At 39.8% G+C, this 23,828-nt stretch overlaps 2 protein-coding genes across 8 annotated transcripts in view; one reads left to right on the top strand and one right to left on the bottom strand.

The window, feature by feature from the left end:
* DNAH8 (dynein axonemal heavy chain 8) overlaps window positions 1-1,863 on the bottom strand; it is a 333,661-nt gene extending 331,798 nt beyond the window's left edge. For all 7 annotated transcript variants that reach the window (XM_042938633.1, XM_042938632.1, XM_042938634.1 and 4 more), the window contains exon 1: window positions 1,765-1,863. The gene's annotated coding sequence lies outside the window, so the exon portion shown is untranslated. The remainder of the gene's footprint in view (window positions 1-1,764) is intronic.
* Window positions 1,864-9,991: 8,128 nt separating this feature from the next.
* Window positions 9,992-23,828, top strand: part of GLO1 (glyoxalase I) — a 32,814-nt gene continuing 18,977 nt past the window's right edge. Inside the window, exon 1 of the mRNA XM_042938630.1 lies at window positions 9,992-10,155. Coding sequence (XP_042794564.1) covers window positions 10,072-10,155 — 84 coding nt within the window. The 5' untranslated portion in view covers window positions 9,992-10,071. The remainder of the gene's footprint in view (window positions 10,156-23,828) is intronic.

The raw sequence follows: 23,828 nt of genomic DNA, 5'->3' as shown, positions 1-23,828 counted from the left end.
AAAAAAGCAAAGCAAAGTACACTACATAACAGTACCAACTGTATACATTTTTATAAGTGTATATATAAATGCGTATATATGGTATTTCATCTTTTCTAAGATGCACATTTTTTAAAAGGTTTAATTGGCAACATTTTTTCTTTCATCACATGTTTTCCTTCATGCAGTTACATAACTATGTAATTTTCATTTATGTAACTGCATAAAATTATGATCAGTAATAGTTTAGATTTGATAAAACATGTTAAAAGCTTTCCAGGAAAGATACACAACAGTTATCACCAGCGATCCCCTTGAGAGAGAAAGATGGAGGGGGAAGTAGAGGAAGAGTTGTACTTTCCAATTTTATAACTTTCTGTATGATTTTTTAAAAAATAGAATCATGTGCCTATTTTACTCATATGTGTATGTATCACATACAACAACAAATGACACGTGTTTATATTGTCCCCTGCACCATTAACATTTAGAACCTAAAATTCCCTATGGATTTTAGGATTTGGCAAGATTACTTATGCAATAAAGACGCAAGTATTCATACTTGGCTAGCCATCGAGCAGAGTGAATTCAGGATAAACACCTATTCATCTCTTTCCCCTCCACAGACAACTTGATGCCACTTGCAATCATTCTCAATTTCCACCAGTCCTTCTCCTTAAGTTCAATTTGAAGGTTCACTGCACCTGCACAAAGTCATCCCTGCTCATTTTCAGGAGCAGTTAGGACAGTGGACTTCTCCACGCATAGGAAGACTGAAGTGAGCAAATGACACACCAGGGAGCGAAGCCGACAGCCACTTCAACCACATTCCTTCTTCTTGCACCCATTTCTATAACCCTATCCCTTCTTGCATTAGTTGATTCCTGATGGTGGAAGGTCTTCTGTGTGCTTGGCGGCTGTAGCTACATATAAAATTAAGAGACCCCGGGGCATCTGGGTGGCTCTGACTTCAGCTGAGGTTATGATCTCACAGTTTGTGGGTTTGAGCCCCACATCAGGCTCTGTGCTGACAGCTCAGAGCCTGGAGCCTGCTTCAGATTCTGTGTCTCCCTCTCTCTCTGCCCCTCCCCTGCTTGTGCTCTGTGTGTGTCTCTCTCTTAAAAATAAATAAAAACATTTAAAAAAGAAAACAAAACTAAGAGGCCTCTTCTGGAGCAAAACAAACAAGTTGGGGGGACAGACTGTTAAACATACACTGGATGGTCAGTGTCAAGAAAAGGTGAATTAGCAAAGGGCTGAGAGAGACTGACATAAAAGAGAAACTTCTGGAAAACAACCTGACAGACAAGACATTTGAGTTGGGTCTGAAGAAGAGCTGTCATGAGAACATGGACTAGGGGAGTATTTATTTCAGGCTGCAGGCGGGGGGATAACAGAGTGCAAATGCACCAAAGCAGGAAAAGGGAGAGCTTGCTTGGGAAAAGTGGGACGCTCAGTGATGAGACTTTCGGGGTGCAGGGGAGAGAGGAAAAGGGAGGTAGAGAAAATAAGCTGGAGGGATAGGTATTTAGTCTGCCTTAGTTTTGAACTCTTAGCAGGGGGAGTGAAGAGACTGGGATTTACAAAAGGCGATGACTGAGCTGGGGTTGTGCCGTAGGGTGTTAGCTGGGCTGGTCGAGAGGACTAGCTGGGAGGTGAGAAACTGAATTCCAGCACCGACTGTGATTCCCACCTAGGGAGGAAAGCGGGCCTTCGCATCCCGAGAAGAGAGGGCTAGGGACAGGAGCTCGTCGCGTCCCCGTCGAGCCCCCGCCGCGCACTCACCTGCCGCCGTCCGCAGCTCACCCAGGTCGGCGAGGAGGCCGGGGTGCGCCGGGGGAGCTGCTCCCGGCTCCGCGGCCACCGAGGTGCGGCCGTTGAGAGTCTGGCACCGGTTCGCTCTGGGGCGCCCCGCGTGGGCTGTGCTGCGCGCTGCTCCCCGCGCGGTGCCGGGTGCGGGAGCACAGGCTGCGGGGGGAGGCCCGCCCCTGCGCGCGTGCTGTTCTGCACGGGACACGCACCCCACTCCCACCCCGCCCCGCCTTCGGAGCTGGAGAAGTGAAACATCGTGGAGCGGCCAGGGTCATTGGGTCACTGAAGGGCAGCCGCCTAGAGCGGGAAATTGAGCGGGGTGCGGGCTTGGGAGGATTGCAAGGTATGCTTTGAGAGGACTGCCATGGAAATGCTTAAATGTATAAAATAAAGTTTTCTATGGCCTTTTCTTTCCTTCTTTCCTTTTTTCTTTCTTCCTTTCTGAGATTTCTTTCCTTTAAGTAATAATCTCTGCGCCAAATGTGTGATTGGAACTCACCACTCTGGGATTAGGAGTCGCAGGCTCCACCCACTGAGCCATCCAGGTGCCCCCATGACCTTTACACTTTTCTGAAGCTACTTAGCGTTTCACTTGAGAATGTTAATTGTTTTCTGTTGAATTTGTTTGCTCAGAAACCTATGACTGGTAATACAGAGAACAGAAAGACTCTGAAGAAAATGGACTTCTTTTCAAAGTCTACCCCCCTGCCCTTTCCAGTACGTTTCTGTTTTCCTTATAACTCCCTGACATGGTGCGGCTGGTGTCGGTTTTAATTAGGTATTAGAGTCAGTCTTTGACTGTAGAGCAGATCAGTCCAAAATGAGAACTGGAAGATCTGACAACTGATTAAAACAAAAACAAAACATCCCAAAGCCAGCAATGACTATAAAAATCACAAGTAAAGTTCAATAAAACATGGTCCATCCATGTTAAGAAGTACCATGCGGTAATTATGCAGTATGAAGTTATGGGGTCCACAGGGAACTATGCCAAACTGCAAGACCTAACTGTCCTCTGACTCTGAGCTGTATCTTTAGCTAGTGTTTAGGCAATTAAGTAGATGACAGCAATCACATTAGGACCTAGAACCAACTGCTCACTTCCCGTGGGAGGGGCACTGGCTGGTTTACTGCTTGCTACAAAAGATGATGAGCCCTTAGCCCTGGATTCCTTAGCTGCCCCCCCAATCCACCAGCTGCATGTGAGCCACAGTGTTGCCCAGTGGTACTTGGGCTCAGAACTGGTTTCCCTTGTGATGATATTCCTGCTGTTTGTTGGGCTGTGAGTAATAAAGGATTTCTCTCTGGCCCCCCCCCCCTTTTTTTTTTTTTTTTGTCTCATCATCTAGTTTTGGCACTTATGGTTTAGTCCTTGCCATCTTCCCAGAGTATGTCTATAGATTCTATGTAGTAACAAACAAATTACAGAATGTTATATATTTTAAAGAACCTTAAATATATCCATGTGCCTTAACCTACAAATTCCTCTTTTGAAAATATATTCTAAACAAATAATACTGTGCCAAATAGGGACACAGGTTTTGTTCTAAAGATGTGCATTGCAGTATTAGGTTTGTAGCACCATGATCCGTGTAATAGTTTAATGACCTCTGACAGAAAATAGGCTCATGGAATACTGCCAAATGATAACACTCCTGACGATGCCTGAGATATGGGAAAAGTACATCTTCTAGAGAGTTCTCTTAAGACTTCATGGAAAGAAAAAAACATGCAGCATATATAAAACAGTAAATGGTTGGGTTGCCCAAGACCTTGAAAATACAATGAGGGACCTGGTTCTTTGTCTGGTAATAGATCCACTGTAGATTCAGGATGATCTCACCTTGAGATCATTAACTACATCTGCAAGACACTATTTCTAGATAAGGTCACATTCACAGGTACCAGGAATTAAGACTTGGACATATTTTAGGGGGACACAATTCAATTCACTACAAAGAGCCTATACATATTTTTTGTATGTGTCAGTTAAGATTAGATTAGAAAATCTATTGAGAGTATGTTTAAAACACTTTTATGGTTAAGTTAATTTTCCTCAATGGACATCATTTTATTAGTTGCTTAGGTACCTATTGCCAGGTATTTTAGATTTCTGCATTGGCAGTCTTTTTTTTTCTTTCTTTTTCTTTTTTGGCCAAATAGAATGGACAACTAAACAAGGTAAAAAAATGTGCTATTTCAGCCATAAACCAATAATCCTGGAAGAGTAAACTCAAGACATTAAACTGTAGATAGTCACTCAATATTTACATGTGTTTTATTTGAATGTCTGGCTACTTAAATTGTGGCTATATTAGGACAATTATAACATAACACATATTGATAATCTTTGTACTCTAATTGCATATTCCCTACGAAATCTAGACATCTTCAGTTGATTGTTTTGACATTTTTATTTCTGTCAATAGTGTGATCTTTCTGTCAGTGGCTGAGTCTTGAAAAACAGACTCATCATGGAGTTATAGATTTTCGGAACAGGAAGGGAACTTGGATATCATCTTATTTCCTGCACTTTGTTTTACAAATGAGGACATCCAGGACTAGAGAGCAGCTTCACCATTTGAGTTTCAGAACTAATTCATTGAACTACTGGGCAGCATGTCCCATGACTAAAATTCAGGACCCCTGTTACCAGTTCAGTATTTTTTGTCCCTTACTATGTACACTAATAATAATAGTTACAGGGCTGAGAATCAGTTCCTGACTCAGATTTGCTTACTTAATGCTTGAAAATCAATACTGTAGAGACAAGTGATGGCAGGCAAAGAAAGGTTGCTTTATTCAGGAAGCTGGTAACCTGGGAAGAGGGCAGACTAATGTCTCAAAGACCATCTTCCCCATTCAGGGGAAGCTGGAGGGTTTTAAAAGGGGAGGCACGGGTGGGGCACCTGGGTGGCCCAGTTGGTTATGCATCCAACTCTTGATTTTGGCTCAGGTCGTGATCTCACGTTTTGTGTGGGTTCCAGCGCCTGGTCTGGCTCTGTGCTGACATGCAGAGGCTGCTTGGGATTCTCTCTCTCTCCCTCTCTTTCTCTGCCCCTTCTCTGCTTGCGCTCTCTCTCTCTTTCAAAATAAAAACATTAAAAAATATATTTTTAAAACAGGGGAGGCATGAAAAAAGGGAGGGGGCTATGTGCAGAAGAAGCAGGTGCCCAGGAGATTTGTCCTATGTTGACATGACCTTGAACGGACCTGCTGGCATCAGTGGCAACTGTTTTCCAATGTAGTCAGGCCTTATCTTCTAGGAAAGTTGGGTCGAGGAAAGTTGGGTCCTTTGCTTCTCAAGGCCAGTCGTCTGAAAATCTCAAGGAAAGTAAGTAAGTTCTGCTATAGATCAAGGGACTTAGTTCAGCAAGCAAGGAGTGCATAAGCTTGAAGCAAGTTAACCCTTAAGACAGGTTGGAGTACTGTGACAGACCCTTAATCCTGTGACTGGTGTCCTTAGAAGAGAAAGGGGTGAGAGATTTTAGACATAGGGAAAAGGCCATGTGAAGACAGAGGCAGTGATTTATGCTGCTGTAAACCAAGGAAAAGCAAGAGCCACCAAAAGCTGGAAGAGGAAAAGGAGGATTCTCTCCCAGAACCTTTGTAGTGGGGGATAACCCTGCTGACACCTTCATTTCACACTTTCAGCCTCTAATATTGTGAGAGAATGAGTTTCTGTTATTTTGAGCCACCACGGGTTTAATGGTTTGTTACAACTGTAGGAAACTAATAATCCTTCTACCAAAAAAAAAGAAACACTTATGCTCTATTTGGAATTTGTGTCTTCTCAAATAGTGACCATTTTACACTATTCCTTCCCCATTACTGCTGCCTTTCCTTTTATTTCTATATGTGGCACTTATTACTTTTAAGCTTTTGAAAGTATATTATTTAATATTTAAGATATACAGGGAAGCATAAAGAATGAAACAATTATCCATTTATCCACCATCACCTTTAGTTATGAAACAACGTCAAAATATTTAAATCTCCAGTATATCCCTCCCCTCTTCTCCTCTACCATCCCTTAGGGGAAATCATGTTCCTGTATTTGGAGTTGTGTATTCCTAGGCATTTCCTGACCCCATCACTCTAAGTATATTTAGCCCCAAGCAATACATTCTATCGTTGCACAATTTAAAACTTTGCAAAAATGGTGTTCTGCCATATGGATTCTTCTGCAACTTTTAATTATTTCATTTCTATTTGTGAGATTTATCCATGTTGGACTATGTTCCTCTGATTCATTCATTTTCACTTACGTATAGTATTCTGCTGCATGAAATAACACTGTTTTCTTGCTTTTGGACACTTAGGCTTTATCAATTTTTTTTCTATTCAAACCATGTTAAACCAGTATAGTCACAATAATCCTCTAGGACATATGCTTATTCATGGATCCTAGGATGTACTCTCTGTAACTTTACTAGATACTGTCATTATTTTAAAAAGTGTTTATAATAATTTGGGTTTATATCAGCAAATGTATATGAATGAATTTCAGTTCTACATTCACATCAACACAGACTTTTGATTTTTAAATTTTTGTCAGTTTTAAAGGCAAAAAAGGAACCTCATTTTTATATTAAATGGCATTTTTCTGTTTACCAGGGAGTCGGAGCATTTTTTTAATATGCTTATTAGGTATTTGTGTTTCCTCTTTCGTAAACTGCCTGTTTTTTCCTTTTTGTCATGTTTTCTATTCAGTTACTTATATTGTTTTCATTGATTTGTAAGAGTTTTTACTTATTATTGATACTGATCCTTTGATGGCTATGTGTGTTGCCCCTACCTTCTCCCACTCCGTGGCTGGTTTCTTTTTTTATTTTTTTATGGTGTGTTGTAGTTAAGATCCTTTTTTCTTTTATATTTTGTACTTTTACATTAAGAAATTCCTACCATGAATTCATAAAGATATTCTCTGATATTTTGCTCTTTATGTTTTAAGCTTTTGCTTTTTTACATATATATATATACATACATATATATATATATATATATATGTGTGTGTGTGTATGTATATAGTGTTTATTTATTTTTGAGAGGGAGAGAGAGACAGAGTGGGAGCAGGGAAGGGGTAGAGAGAGAGAGGGAGACGCAGAATCCAAAGCAGACTCCAGGCTCTGAGCTGTCAGCACAGAGACTGACGTGGGGTTGGAACCCAGGAACCATGAGATCATGACCTGAGCTGAAGTCGGATGCCCAAATGACTGAGCCACCCAGGTGCCCCTCACATTTATATTTTTAATACACTTGGACTTTTGTTTTTCTTTATGGTATGAAATAGAGAAATCTTTTCTTTTCTCATATAGATAAACTATGCTGTCCTAAACCATTCATTGAAAAATGTATCTTTTCCCTACTGATCAGCAGTACTAGCTCTAATCTATATCAAGTTTTTATATGTGTATGTATATATTAGTTGTGTATTGCTGCACAACAAATTATCCCAAAACTTTGCAGCTAAAAACAACAAAATTTTGTTATCTGATAGTTTCTGTGGGTTAGGAATCTGGGAATGGTCTAGACGGATACTTCTGGCTCCAGGTTTCTTATAGAGTAAAAATTATGGGGTCAACCAGGGCAGCAGTTATTTCAAAGCCATATTGGGAGAGGACTCACGTCCGAGCTTACACATGTGGCTGTTGGCCGGCCTCAGGTCTTGACTGGCTATTGATAAGAGACATCAAACAGTTCCTTGCCACATGAGCCTATCCATAGTGTTGCTCACAATGTGGCAGCTTGCTTACCTTCAGTGAGAGATTGGAGAAAAAGAAAGTGAGAAAGATCTCCCAAGACAAGAATCACTGCATAATTTAATATCAGAAGTGACAAGCCATCACTTCAGCCATAGTCTATGCTTTGGAAGTAAGTCACTAAATCCATACTCAGGGGGAGGGGATAACACAGAAGTGCGAATACCTGGAGGTAGGGATTATTGGCGACATCTTAGAGCTGCATATCACAATTTCCATTTATTGATTTCTGCCTACCAGTGCCATTGCCACATTGTGTAACTGCAGCTTTATAGTAAATCCTATTATCTAGAAGTTTAGGTCCCCCTACTTGTTTATTTTTCAAATATGTCTTGCCTATTTGGAGATCTAAAAATAGAATCTGGAACCAGCTTCTTCAGTTCAATAAAGAATCCATCAACATTTTTATTAAAATTGCATTACAGAGGTGCCTGCGTGGCTCAGTCAAACTCTTGGTTTTGGTTTAGGTCATGATCTCACAGGCCGTGGGTTTGAGCCCCACATCAGGCTCTGCGCTGGCAGTGTAGAGCCTGCTTGGGATTCTCTCTCTCTCCCTCTCTCTCTGCCCCTCCTCTGCTTGTGCTCTCTCTCTCTCAAAATAAATAACCCTAAAAAAATTACATTAATAGGTTAATTTCATTAAAATGAATCAATATTTTATGATATTGAGGCTTCCTATCCATTTATATGGTTTATTTCTCTTATATCCTGAAAGTTCACCAGAGGGTTAGAGGAAAAGAACAGTTTGGAATGTCTTTTCAATAAAACATCTCAGACAAATTTCTTTTGTCTGGGCTTCTATACTGAATAGTTCAGTGATGCACGGTGTATGGAGGGTTTATGTTGCCTCAGTTCCTGGATTAGCAGCTTTAAGGTCTATTTCCATGCTGAAGTTCTGTGGTTCCAGTATACTGAGTCTTCTTATTTTATAAGAACAGCCTCCCTCTTCTTTGGGGGAGCTGCTGCTTCTCCCACTTCAAACATGTGGTTCTAATCCTGGTTGCCAATCACAGTGCCCTGACCACAAGAGTTAGCATAGGTCCTAGTCTAGGCTAGTCATAGCTCCTCCTATTTTATCAAGTTGGAATTTAGGGAAGTGGTTGCTCCCTCTCAGGTAAGAGGCTGAGAGGCTGAGAGCTCTAAGCTGCTGGACTGGAAAAGTAAGTATGTCTGACAAAATGAAGTGGAGATGAGGAAAGAAACTGAGATGAGAGATGGAGACACCTTGGTGGTGGCCAGGTGCCTGGTGCTATATGTTTGGTGCCAGATGCATCCTTGCCCTGCTTCAGTCTGATTAGGTGAGCCAATAAACTCCCATTTTCCCCAACCTCTTGCCACCAAAATCCCTAACATGTATCTATCTTCTTGCTAATTTACAATAGACCCTCCTATTCATTTAAAAACCCTTTGTCAAATCTCATTCCTCATTAATTTACTAACATAAGGTCCTTTCCTTTTTTTTATTTTTATTTTTATGTTTATTTATTTTTGAGAGAGAGGCAGAGTGTGAGTAAGGGAGGAGCAGAGAGAGAGGGAGACACAGAACCAAAGCAGGGTCCAGTCTCTGAGCTGTCAGTACAGAGACCGACCCAGGTCTTGAACTCATGGACCGTGAGAGCATGACCTGAGCTGAAGTTGGACGCTTAACCTACTGAGCCACCCAGGCTCCCTGCACCAGGCCCTTTTCTAAATTATGTTTACACCAATTATGATCACTTAGTCTTTTAACCACAGGAAATATGTACTAAGCATACACTATGTGCCAGTTATCAAAGAACAGTGATAATCAAGTCTTCCAGTGAACACAATTAAAATATGTGCCTTAGCAAAATTAATGTAAACACACACTGCAAGTTGTGGACATTTAAATCATAAGTAGTGAAACTGTGACTTAAACCTCATTTGAACCTCACCAAAATCCTGCAAGGAAGCTCAGAGGGGGGCCAGTAATTATTCAAGCTTCTATAGCGAATAAATAGTGGAACCAAAACTTGAGTCTAGATTTTTTTTTTACTAAGTCAGGGTTGTTTCAATTATTCTGTACTGCTTAAACTGAGAAAATACTTTTGGATCCTTATAATTTAAAAAGGAAAGCTCCCAATTCTCTTTTCATCAGGTTTCAATTTTCTACCAAGTTGCATCCCTGAGGTCTGGGTGCTTCCTGAACTTTAACAATTAAGCAGGAAAAAAAAAAAAAAAAAAAAAAAAAAATCAGGTCAGGAAGCAATACCCAGAAAACCACTCTTTCCGGCCCGCAGGGATTTTGTGTTTCCTCAGCCAGCCACCCTCTTCAAGTGCAAGGCACCTTGGGAGTTGTAGTCTTGAGGCACAGAGTCGTGTGGCTGGAGGCGCTGACTTACTGGGACCCAATCTGCAGAGAGTCAACTTGCTGTACGCGCAGCGATTGGCTGGAAGTCAGCGGCCGCCCTCCCCGCGGCGCCGTCCCTAGGAGAGGCCGGGAGGATTGTGGCTGGTTGCTGCATTCTCAGACGGTCGTCAGTAATACAGCAGTGCGGCCATGGCAGAACCGCAGCCCGTGTCCAGCGGCCTTACCGACGAGGCTGCCCTCGGTTGCTGCTCCGACCCGGACCCCAGCACCAAGGTGGGCGCAGAACCTACTTCTCCCAAGTCGCGGCCCCGCAGGCCGTAGCTCGGGCCCCGGGAGGGCGCACGTCCCCGGCACAGCCAGGCCGGGCTCCGGCTGGATTCGAACCCCATCCGACCGTCGCCACCGCAGCTCTGGCTGCCTAGGGGGGACCAGAATGGGCTGGGTAAATGGCTAGTGGTGTCCAATAGGGGATGCGTGAGAGGATCCATTTCCTCAGAGACTGTGACCCTTCTTGTATTAACTTGTTTATTTGGGGACGGTAACTGGAAGCCACGGCCAAGCCAGGGTCAGATCCCTTATCCGTGCGTGTGCGTGTTCCCCGGGCCAGTAGCTATGGCGGATAAGAGGAGCTTCAGAACTCCCAGTCGAGGTTCGAAGGTCCTTATCCACGCCGGCCCCTCCCAGCCTGCTCTGGCTGCTGGCTTAACTCCTCCAAACTAATCTGATCTCCGAGTTTAACCGCGCCCAGAATTTCGCTTTTGCTTGGTTTTTATGGTTGCTCACGGTCACACTTCTGCCCTCCCTGTGCATGGTGGCCCCCAAGAAAGGTGACAGAATCGTGGAGCTTAGATCCAAAGGGAATCTTAGAAATTCTTTCACCGATCCTCTCATTGCAGCCGAGACCCAGTAAGAGGAATGACTTGTTGCCTCCCTCCAGCTTGCTTAACATGTCTCTACCCAGTCAGTGTAACTCACTCAGGTGTGGTGCCTCCATGCTGCCAGGATTTGACACAACTGCCGCTTGCGGCGGGGAGTGGGGGTTATTCAGGTGTACTTGTCAGTGTCAGTAAACGACTTTGTATTTTTTTAAATTAGATGGGGGAATTTCTAAATTCCTTGAAGATTGAATACGTGCTTTATGCAGACCTCAAAGAGGAACTGAGTTTGCTCCCTGCTTGCTCTTTACCTTCAGGGTGAAGAGTCAGACACCTCTCTCATTGCTAAAGCCTTTGGCACCTGGTCCTTAGCTTAGGCAAAATGGTAGTCACTGAGAAATATTGGGACAGAAGAGAGAGGGAGGGAGGAAAAGAAAGAAATTTCCGGGGCGCCTGGGTGGCGCAGTCGGTTGGGCGTCCAACTTCAGCCAGGTCACGATCTCGCGGTCCGTGAGTTTGAGCCCCGCGTCAGGCTCTGGGCTAATGGCTCAGAGCCTGGAGCCTGTTTCCGATTCTGTGTCTCCCTCTCTCTCTGCCCCTCCCCCGTTCATGCTCTGTCTCTCTCTGTCCCAAAAATAAATAAATGTTGAAAAAAAAAAAAAAGAAAGAAAGAAATTTCCTTTCACACTCATTTCACTTGTATATCCTCTAATAGTAATACCTAGTTATTTCACAAAATATAAACTGAGTCATTCAGTATAAATTAATTTCCTAGATAACTGGAGATTTTATGTGCTGGGCTATTTAAAAAAATATTTCAGAGACTTTTATAAAATGTATTAAATACATTTTCTTGCGTTTTTATTTACAGTTTATTTTTGAGAGAGAGACAGGGAGAGAGAGAGAGAGAGAGAGAGAGAGAGAGAATTCCAAGAGGGAAGAGAGAGCCCGAAGTGGGGCCAAACTCACGAACTGTGAGATCATGACCTGAACCAAAATCAAGAGTCCAATGCCTAACCGACTGAGCCACCCAGGTGCCCATTGCATTCTTAATTTACACTACATAAAATTGAAAATTCTCTTGATTGTTTGGAGTAATTACTTCTTGAAATCAGTAATTTTTGGCCCTTGAGGTACCATGTAGGGGACATAAAATGGATAGGTAATAACAGCTTGAGTGTGCCAGGCCCTGGGTTGTTGTTTGAAGTACATTACTTAATTTAATCTTCATAACAACTCTACGAAGAAGGCATAATTATTATCTCCATTTTATAAATGAGAAGACTCCAGGATAGAGGTATTGAGCAACTTGAGTAACTTGCCCAGAGAGGAGCTCATGCTCCCAGCCTCCACCCTGTTCTGCTTCTGGAGTACTGACTTCAGCAGTAATTTTGGAAGTTGACATGAAGGAAAGTAAAAGACCTAAAGTAGATTCAGTCTGATTGCTGATTTTATTTATATATATAAACACACACACACATACACACACACACACACACACACACACACACACACACACACACACTGCTATATATAAAAACATAGTATGTATGGGGGATACTGGGCTGAACCAGATGAGGTCTCAATCAAACAGACACCAACTCCAATATAAGATGGAGCTGAGATAAATGTGCTATTGAAATTATAAACCACCTTTGGAGCACAAGAGGTAGAAATTTTTGAAGGTAGCATCTGTAGTATGGTATATATATGGGGTATTTGAAGTCCAAAGACCTATATCTGAACCCCCAGTTCTGTCATTGGCTGCAGTGATCTTAGCAGGGCACTTGAGCTGAGTTTGTAAAAGCAACATAAAGAGAGCTGCTAGGAAGATAAAATGTATTAATGTTCTCTATGAAAAGTGATATAATTCAAGGTTGTGTTTCAACTGTGGGGATCAGGGAGTGCATCAAGTGGAAGGTGGGGGTGAGTCTATGTCTTGAAAGGTGGATGGGGGTCCAGAATCACCTGGGAGACAGAGTTATATGGGAGGAGGCATTCTAGGTGAAGGAAATATATGAGCAAAAATGTGGTGAGATGGCAAAATGATGCAGTGAGGTCATGTTCTGGAGAGGTGAGTTACATGTTTTTGGTTGAAGTTCAGGTTACCTAAGCAGTGGAGCAGTGGTGGAGAAGGCTAGAATGGTAGGTTGGAGCCAGATCATGGAGAGAGCTTTTGAATGTCACATCTAAGGAAGTTGGATTTTATATAGGTAGTAGGGAACCATTCAGGGTTTCACAGCATTTTTGTAGAATTGATTGCAGGGATCCAGGCCTGAAGGGGACGAGGACACCTAAAAGGTTCTTCCAGAAGGTGAAATAAATGATGAGGGCCTGGTTTGGAAAGTATAGGGTAGCGGTGGTAGAAAGTCAACTTCCCTGTTGATCATTTGCACCTTTGTCATAAAGGCAGGTCAAGGAATGTATAGTTGTCCCACATCCTGGGTAGTCTTATTGGCCAACTGTCTTCATAAGGCCAAATACTTTTTTTTCCCCTAAGTGATAATCTCCTGAAATTAATTCTTTTTACTCTCTCAGTGTCCTTTAATATAATAATTTGGAGTCCTGTCCCATCTGAGTGGGGGGTGATCGGGTCAGGGAAAACTCTGAGTCTTGGCGACACTTAAGCTGATAGAATTGGTGCAGGGGTAGGTGGAAGAGAGAATGGAGAGGAGGAAGGAAGGACAGTGGCCAGATGGATGAAAGACTGTTCTAGGCAGAGAGAATCATACATTATAGGCAGAGAGAATCTAGGCAGAGAGAATCATACAAATATAAAAAGCACAATAACTTCTGAGAACTGATGCAGGAATCTACAGGTAATATGAGACTAAGTTATAGGCAATGGGAGTTGAGGGGAAGGTACACAGGACAATCATCAGGATGTCCAAAGAAAATATGAGCACTCACTGCCCCTGTAAAGATTTCTCACCATGTAAGGGTTTCTATTTGGTAAATATATTTTATAATATATATATGTGTGTGTGTGTGTGTGTGTATTTTTTTTAACATCTGTTCATTTTTGGGAGACAGACAGAGACAGAGCATGAGCTGGGGAGGGGCAGAGAGAGAGGGAGACACAGAATTTGAAACAGACTCCAGGCACAGAGCGCTATGCGGGGCTCAAACCCATGAACTGCAAGATCATGACCTGAGCCAAAGTCGGATGCCTAGCATACTGAGCCATCCAGGCGCCCCTATAATATATATGTTTTATTAGTATATTTGTAAATGTATATAATTAAAATAAATACATATTTATTGGGGCTGATGCTCTCTTTTTTAACTGATAAGGGTTTACCAGAAATGTTTGAAATGACCAGTTTAGGGTAATGCTGACAAATGATGAAGTTAGAGAAGTATGCAATAACCAATATGTGCTTGTTTTGGGGACTTTCTCCTAAAAGCTGTGAAGCACCACTGAAGGAATTATTTTAAACCCAGAAGTGACACAATTGGGTTTTCACTATAGAAAGATCACTCTGGTGCTTTATGGGAAAGTCAGTGGATTGCATCTGGGGAAAACTGCAAGGAGCAGAGACCAGGGAGGCTATGACAGACATTCAGGGAGGAAGTAGTGAGGACATGAGGAAGGTGGTGCTCATTTATAAAGACAAGGAGAGGGGCACCTGGGTGGCTCAGTCGGTTGAGTGTCCGACTTCGGCCCAGGTCATGATCTCACGGTCCGTGAGTTCAAGCCCCGTGTCGGGCTCTGTGTTGACAGCTCAGAGCCTGGAACCTGTTTCAGATTCTGTATCTCCCTCTCTCTCTGACCCTCTCCTGTTCATGCTCTGTCTCTCTCTGTCTCAAAAGATGAATAAACATTAAAAAAAAAAAAAAAGACAAGGAGAAAGATTTCAGAGGCGTTTAATCAGTCAAGTTGGTAGGACACTTGGAATGGATTACAGAGAAGTGGAGAGGGAGAAATCTAGGAAGACTTCAGGTCTCTGGCTTGGGCTGACAAGGGATTCTAGAGGCCCTATGCTAAACACTAACGTGCACTATCCCATATACTTTCCAACTCAGCCCTACAAGCAGAGAACTATAATTATCCCCATTCTAAAGATGTGAAAACTGAGGTTCAAGAAAAGTAACGATTTACTCAAAGTAATGGGGGTGGAGCCAGCATTTGAGCCATATTGCTTGTGAAGAATTATTTCTCTGACACTTGTGTGTTTTTTCTGTCCCTTTGCATGAGATTTTAAAGTCCTGGTGGTCCTGAGGGCTTCTGGGATTTTCCTGTTTCTTTCATCTGTTGTAAGAGTAGTCTGGCAGGGGTGTTTACAAATTTCACAGGTAAATTTTAAATTAAAAAAAAAAAATTCCTTTGTGTCTCCTATCTATTTCTGTCTCTCTTATCTGTAGGGTGAGTACACTTGAAGTATGTCTTTGGCTGTTGACTTATAGAGTGGGAAGGAAAGAACCACATGAAACCAATTTAGATAAGACAGAATAAATGTAAAGGGAGTTGCTGAATTATTTTCAGGAACAATTTATCACATTCTGACATAGGTTGAGTCAGGCAAATAACTCTAGAAGGAGGAAGATACTGAAGAAAAAAACCTTATCAAACCATCCTGTGCATCAACCATGTTCTCCAGCTGTTAATAGAAGACAATTTTGTTCCCCTCAGATATGCTTGTATTTCCAAAAGGGTCTTTCACTCAAGGCAACTGTAGTTTTAAGAAGTCAGGAAAGACCAAAACTTGATCCATTTTTGTTTTATAGGAGATATGATACCTAGAAGCATATCAGCCCTTAACCCTTTGATGAGAATGTGAATTTGGTTAACTCTAGCTGTCTCCCAAGAAACCATTAAAAATATGTTTGTTACTTAGCTATATTGCTTATGATAAAAGATAAGCTGATTGGTAAATTGCATTTGGAGAGGGAGAATTATCAATATCTAATAGGAAGTCATGGCTTTGGTCTCTTGTAACTGTCCCTTGGGGAAATTCTGGAAGCTGTGCCCATGGGATTTTTACTGGAGACACTGGTGCTTGTGGTACACATAGGGCTTCTACACCAGGGTGATTCTGGCTCCTACCAGTGCAGATCTTCTCCCTGTGCCTGAGCTGCTGGACATCTTGAGGTACTCCTGCTGAAAAGGAACACCTAACACTGCTCTGTTGGCAAGCTGTGTTTTTCTGACAAACCCTTTCAGCCTGTGGTTGTCCTGAGGGCTGTGGAGTCTGTCCAAGCCCTGTAGAGTCTGTTTATTTGAGCCTTAAGAAGACTCCTTGCTGGGGGTGATGCAGCACTTTGTTTGTTTGTTTTTTAGGACATCACTGGATAGATTTATTATTTTTTTTAATATGAAATTTATTGTCAAATTGGTTTCCATACAACACCCCGTGCTCATCCCAACAGATGCCCTCCTCAATGCCCATCGCCCACTTTCCCCTCCCTCCCACCACCCATCAACCCTCAGTTTATTCTCAGTTTTTTAAGGGTCTCTTATGGTTTGCCTCCTTCCCTCTCTAACTTTTTTTTTTCCCTTCCCTTCCCCCATGGACTTCTGTTAAGTTTCTCAGGATCCATATAAGAATGAAAACATATGGTATCTTTCTCTGTATGACTTATTTCACTTATCATAACACTCTCTAGTTCCATCCACGTTGCTACAAAAGGCCATATTGCATTCTTTCTCATTGCCAAGTAGTATTCCATTGTGTATATAAACCATAATTTCTTTATCCATTCATCAGTTGATGGACATTTAGGCTCTTTCCATAATTTGGCTATTATTGAAAGTGCTGCTATAAACATTGGGGTTCAAGTGCCCCTATGCATCAGCACTCCTGTATCCTTTGGGTAAATTCCTAGCAGTGCTCTTGCTGGGTCATAGGGTAGTTCTATTTTTCATTTTTTGAGGAACCTCCACACTGTTTTCCAGAGTGGCTGCACCAGTTTGCATTCCCACCATCAGTGCAAGAGGGTTCCCGTTTCTCCACATCCTCTCCAGCATCTATAGTCTCCTGATTTGTTCATGATATCTCAGTGTGGTTTTGATTTGTATTTCCCTGATGAGGAGTGATGTTGAGCATCTTTTCATGTGCCTGTTGGCCATCTGGATGTCTTCTTTAGAGAAGTGTCTATTCATGTTTTCTGTCCATTTCTTCACTGGATTATTTGTTTTTCGGGTGTGGAGATGGGTGAGTTCTTTATAGATTTTGGATACTAGCCCTTTGTCCGATATGTCATTTGCAAAAATCTTTTCCCATTCCGTTGGTTGCCTTTTAGTTTTGTTGATTGTTTGCTTTGCAGTGCAGAAGCTTTTTATCTTGATGAGGTCCCAATAGTTCATTTTTGCTTTTAATTCCCTTGCTTTTGGAGATGTGTCAAGTAAGAAATTGCTGCGGCTGAGGTCAGAGAGGTTTTTTCCTGCTTTCTTCTCTAGGGTTTTGATGGTTTCCTGTCTCACATGCAGGTCCTTTATCCATATTGAGTTTATTTTTGTAAATGGTGTATGAAAGTGGTCTAGTTTCATTCTTCTGCATGTTGCTGTCCAGTTCTCCCAGCACCATTTGTTAAAGAGACTTTTTTCCATTGGATATTCTTTCCTGCTTTGTCAAAGATTAGTTGGCCATACTTTTGTGGGTCCAATTCTGGGGTTTCTATTCTATCCCATTGGTCTGTGTGTCTCTTTTTGTGCCAATACCATGCTATCTTGATGATCACAGCTTTGTAGTAGAGGCTAAAGTCTGGGATTGTGATACCTCCCACTTTGGTCTTCTTCTTCAATATTACTTTGGCTATTTGGGGTCTCTTGTGGCTCCATACAAATTTTAGGATTGCTTGTTCTAGCTTCGAGAAGAATACTGGTACAGTTTTTATTGGGATTGCATTGAATGTATAGATAGCTTTGGTAGTATTGACATTTTAACAATATTTATTCTTCCAATCCATGAGCATGGAATGTTTTTCTATTTCTTTATATCTTCTTCAATTTCCTTCATAAGCTTTCTATAGTTTTCAGCATATAGATCTTTTACATCTTTGGTTAGGTTTATTCCTAGGTATTTTATGATTCTTGGTGCAGTTGTGAATGGGATCAGTTTCTTTATTTGTCTTTCTGTTGCTTCATTATTAGTGTATATGAATGCAACTGATTTCTGTACATTAATTTTGTATCCTGTGACTTCATGTATCAGTTTTAGCAGAGAGTTTATCGGGTTTTCCATGTATAATACCATGTCATCTGCAAAAAGTGAAAGCTTGACTTCATCTTTGCAATTTTGATGCCTTTGATTTCCTTTTGTTGTCTGATTGATGATGCTAGAACGTCCAACACTATGTTAAACAACAGCAGTGAGAGTGGACATCCCTGTCGTGTTCCTGATCTCAGGGGGAAAGTTCTCAGTTTTTCCCCATTGAGGATGATATTAGCTGTGGGCTTTTCGCATATGGCTTTTATGATGTTTAAGTATGTTCCTTCTATCTCGACTTTCTCAAGGGTTTTTATTAAGAAAGAATGCTGAATTTTGTCAAACGCTTTTTCTGCATCGATTGACAGGATCATATGGTTCTTTTCTTTTCTTTTATTAATACGATGTATCACATTGTTTGATTTGCGAATGTTGAACCAGCCCTCTAGCCCAGAAATGAATTCCACTTGATCATGGTGAATAATTCTTTTTATACGCTGTTGAATTCGATTTGCTAGTATCTTATTGAGAATTTTTGCATCCATATTCATCAGGGATATTGGCCTGTAGTTCTCTTTTTTTACTGGTTCTCTGTCTGGTTTAGGAATCAAAGTAATGTTGGCTTCATAGAATGAGTCTGGAAGTTTTCCTTCCCTTTCTATTTTTTGGAACAGCTTGAGAAGGATAGGTATTATCTCTGCTTTAAATGTCTGGTAGAATTCCCCAGGGAAGCCATCTGGTCCTGGACTCTTATTTGTTGGGAGATTTTTGATAACTGATTCAATTTCTTCGCTGGTTATGGGTCTGTTCAAGTTTTCTATTTCTTCTTGTTTGAGTTTTGGAAGTGTGTAGGTGCTTAGGAATTTGTCCATTTCTTCCAGGTTGTCCAGTTTGTTGGCACATAATTTTTCATAGTATTCCCTGATAATTGCTTGTATTTCTGATGGATTGGTTGTAATAATTCCATTTTCATTCATGATTTTATCTATTTGGGTCATCTCCCTTTTATTTTTGAAAAGCCTGGCTAGAGGTTTATCAATTTTGTTTATTTTTTCAAAAAACCAACTCTTGGTTTCATTGATCTGCACTAACTTTTTTTTAGATTCTATATTGTTTATTTCTGCTCTGATCTTTATTATTTCTCTTCTTCTGCTGGGTTTGGGGTGCTTTTGCTGTTCTGCTTCTATTTCCTTTAGGTGTGCTGTTAGATTTTGTATTTGGGATTTTTCTTGTTTCTTGAGATAGGCCTGGATTGCAGTGTATTTTCCTCTCAGGACTGCTTTCACTGCATCCCAAAGCGTTTGGATTGTTGTATTTTCACTTTCATTTGTTTCCATATATTTTTTAATTTCTTCTCTAATTGCCTGGTTGACCTATTCATTCTTTAGTAGGGTGTTCTTTAATCTCCATGTTTTTGGAGATTTTCCAGACTTTTTCCTGTGGTTGATTTCAAGTTTCATAGCATTGTGGTCTGAAAGTGTGCATGGTATGATCTCAATTCTTTTATAGTTATTAAGGGCTGTTTTGTGACACAGTATGTGATCTGTCTTGGAGAATGTTCCATGTGCAATCAAGAAGAAAGTATATTCTGTTGCTTTGGGATGCAGAGTTCTAAAAATATCTGTCAAGTCCATCTGATCTAATGTATCATTCACGGCCCTTGTTTCTTTATTGATCCTGTGTCTAGATGATCTATCCATTGTTGTAAGTGGCCTATTAAAGTCCCCTGCAATTACCACATTCTTATCAATAAGATTGCTTATTACCCAAAGCAAAATAACCCAAAGGAAGCAGAAGGAGGGAAATAATAAAAAGCAGAAATAATTGAAATTAGAAATAGACTAGAGAGAAACAACTAAAACTAATTCTTTGAAAAAAAGAAACACAATAGAATTGGTAAACTTGTAGCAAGACTGACAAAATAGAAGACACAAATTACCAATATGAGAAATTAAATAGGAAATACCACTACAGACTGCAGACATCAGAAAGATAATAAGGGAATATTAAAAACAACTCTGTATATGTAAATTTGGGAATTTACATGAAGTGGACCAGTTCCTAGAAAATATAAACTATCATAACTTGCTCAATATGAAATAATTTGAATAGCTCTATAACACAAGGAAATTGAATTCATAATCAATAACTTTTTAAAACAGATATTTCAAGGCCCAGATGATTTCACTGGAGAATTCTTCCAAATATTAAAGAAAAATTAACATCAATTCTACATTATCCCTTTAAAAAAATTGAAGAGGAGGGAGTACTTCCTGATTCATTTTATAAAGCTAGTATTACTCTGGGCAGCTGGCCAACTCAGTAGAGCATGTGAGTCTTGATCTCAAGGTTGTGAGTTCAAGTCCCACGTTAGGCATAGAGCCTACTTAAAAAAATTAAAAAAAAAAAAAAACATTTAAAGCTAGTATAACTCTGATAGCAAAATCAGATGAAGGCAATGAAGGCAGTACAAAAAATGAAATTTACAGACTAATATCCCTCATGAATATAAATGTAAAAGTCCTTGACAAAATATTAGCAAATATAATCTAGCAATAAAAAAACCCCCCATGACCAAGTGGGGTTTATTCCAGGTATGCAAGCCTGGTTTAGTATTCAAAAATCAATCAAAGTAATCCACTGTCTTAGGAGGCTAAAGAAAAATCACATGATCATGTTAAAGGATGCAGAAAAAAAAAACTTTTGACAAAAATTCAACACCATTTATGTTTAATTTTTTTTCTAGAAAAAAATAGGAATGAAGTGGAAGTTTTCAACTTGATAAAGACCATATATAAAAACCTTACATTATACTTAATGGTGATGCTTTTTCCCTGATTTGGGGGAACAAGACAAGGATGTCTGTTCTCACCACTCTTACTCAACATAGTGCTACAAGTTCTGGCTAGTGCAGTAAGGGAGGAAAAGGAAGTAACAGTGATATAGATTGGAATGAAGAAATAAAACTGTCCCTATTTGCAGATGACATGATTGTGCATAGGAAATCCTAAGGAATCTACAAAAAACTCTTCTAGGACTAATAAATGAGTTTATTGAGGTTGCAGGATAAAAGATAAACATACAAAAATCAATTCTGTTTCTGTATACTAAGCAGAGAATACATGAACACCAAGATTAAAAATATAATTGCTCAATAAAATTTCTTAGGTATAAATCAAACATATACAGGCCTTATATGTTGAAAATTAAATAGTACTGATAAAGATTTAAATAAATGGAGAGAAACATACTGTGTTCATCGTTGGAAGACTCAGCATTGTAAAGATGTCACTTCTCCACAAATTGATATACATGTTTAACACAAACCTTTTTTTTTTTTAGATACAGGTAAGATTATTCTAAAATTTATATGGAAGGCACATAAACTAGAATAACCAAATTTTAAAAAGGATGAAGTGGAAGTCTGATTTTAGGATTTATTCTATAGCTACAGTACTCACTACTCTGTGGTGTTAGCAGAGAAGATACAGAATAGTGGAACAGAATAGAGAACACAGAAGTAGACCCACACTAACATACTCTATAGATGTTTGGCAAAGATGAGAATGCAGTCCAATGGAGAAAGGATAGGCTTTCAACAAATTGTGCTGGAGCAGCTAAACACCCTTAAGTTAAAAAATGAAGATTTACCTAAGTCTCACATCTTAACACCAAAAAAATCCATTTAGAGATGCTCTAAGGGACCTTGACCCTTTGGTTCACATCCATGTCTCACCTTTATAATTTTGTCAGGATTGTGCACTAGAAACATCCTTGACTGCACCATTAAAGTTTTTTCAAAGTAGTTTTGAGTTAATGAAATTTGGACAATGTGCCCCCCCCATCCAAAGCCTGATGATTATTTATATTCTTATTTTTTAATTTTTATTTTAGAGACAGTGAGCACAAGCAGATGGGGGGGGGGGGGGTTGGATCTTAACCAGGCTCCATGCTCAACACAGAACCTGACACAGGGCTTGATCCCACTACCCTGGAATCATGACCTGAGCTGAAATCAAGAGTTGGATGCTCAACTGACTGAGCCACTCAGGTGCTCCTATATCCTTTTTCTTTTTATAAGGCAAAGAAGCAAACCTTTGTTACCTAGTAGCCATCCCAGAAAACCCAAAGATAGTTTAGGCATAAGAGACATCTTTCATTGTTCAAAATTTAGAACATGATAAAGGAAAGACAAAAAATTGTCTGATGAGACAAGACATGAATGTAAGAACTACCTTTTAAAACACAAGATATATTTATTTTCAACAATATTTTAGAACCATAGCAATAAATAGTCATTTTTAGGATCTTTTTGGGAAAGGAACTTTTTCTCAAGATCATTCAAGGGTTTACCAGTAGTACAGAGAGTTGACAGAATATGTTGGTGATAAATAGAAAACTGTTAGCATAGAATAACTTTCTCATTTTATAAAAAGCAATCCCTGCTTGTTTTTTATATCATCCAAATAACATTTTTATAGCAAAGGATTTATAAGCCTCTTTTTTTTTTTTATGAATAAATCCACTGATATTGAATATACCTTTAATTTTTCAGCCATGTATGTATAGGCTTATTTTAATGTTAAAAATGGCATTAGAGTTTACATTTCATCTTTGAAAATAATCTGTTTATCATATTGAGTCTTCTCAGAAAAATGCTATATCTTTCCATTTTCCTCTTTTTTAAACTATTTTTTCCAGCTTTATTGAAATAATCCACATATAACAATGTGTAAGTTTTGGGTGTACATTGTAGTGATTTGATATACATATATATTGCCAAATGACTACCACAATAAGGTTAGTTAATGTGCTGATCACTTCAGATAGTTACCTTCTTCATATGTATGTGCGGACAGCTTTTAAGACATGTTCTCTAAGAAGAAAAAAAAAGATCTTTCTTACAACTCTCAAATAAACATACAATACAGTATTGTTATCTATGTATAGACTTGTAAAAGTTCATTTTAATATTCTTTTATGTGTACGTATTTAGATAGTTTTAGTACATAACCATGTTAATAATAAAACTAAAGGTTTCTAACATTACTTTTAAGATGTAATTAATCTTGGGACACCTGGGTGGCTCAGCCAGTTAAGCATCTGACTTCCACTCAGGTCATGATGTCACATTCTGGGGTTTGAGCCCCACCTCAAGCTCTCTGCTATGAGCATGGAGCCCGCTTCAGATCCTCTGTACCCCCCTCTCTCTGTCCCTTCCTTACTTGCACATGTTCTCTCTCTCTCAAAAATAAATACACGTTAAGAAAAAAATATGTAATTAATCTTAATAGCATATTAAATAAATTATACATATATGTATTCTTTTAAACTTATTATGTCATGTGCATGTCCCCATGCCATTTAATATACCTCTAAAGCAGCATTTTAAATGTATTCATAATATTCAATTATACTTTTATCGTAATTTATTGGTTTCTTTGTTGTTAGAGACAGTTTAGCCAAGGTGGTTGAAAGCAAGTACTTTGGAACAAAACTGCTTGGGATGGAATTTTTTCTGTGACACTCTCTCAGCAGCAAAATGGGGATGGTAATAATACATATTTCATAGGGTTGTTGGGAAGATTATATAAGTTTTGTGAATCTCTTAGAACAGTGTCCGGCATGTAGTTGTTATGTAAGTGTTATGATGAATGTCCTTGTACATAAATCTTTGCCAGAATTTGTAATGTTTTCCTTAGATTTTTAAAAAGGAAACATCTTGGTCAAAGAGCATGAACTCTCTCAGAGTTTATGGACGCAACGGAAGTAATAATAAAGTCATCATAGTCTAACGATACCAATGTTGGTAGAAAGAGTTTGAAAAGATGAAACATGAATATAACCAATGTCATTGGTGCAATGGTAAACTGGGCCATTACAGAACAGATTTTAAAAGGATTTTAGATTTCAATTTTTTTTT

The sequence above is a fragment of the Panthera leo genome, chromosome B2, assembly GCF_018350215.1.
Source record: "Panthera leo isolate Ple1 chromosome B2, P.leo_Ple1_pat1.1, whole genome shotgun sequence".
NCBI lineage: Eukaryota > Metazoa > Chordata > Mammalia > Carnivora > Felidae > Panthera > Panthera leo.
This window is presented reverse-complemented; position numbering and strand designations above follow the sequence as displayed.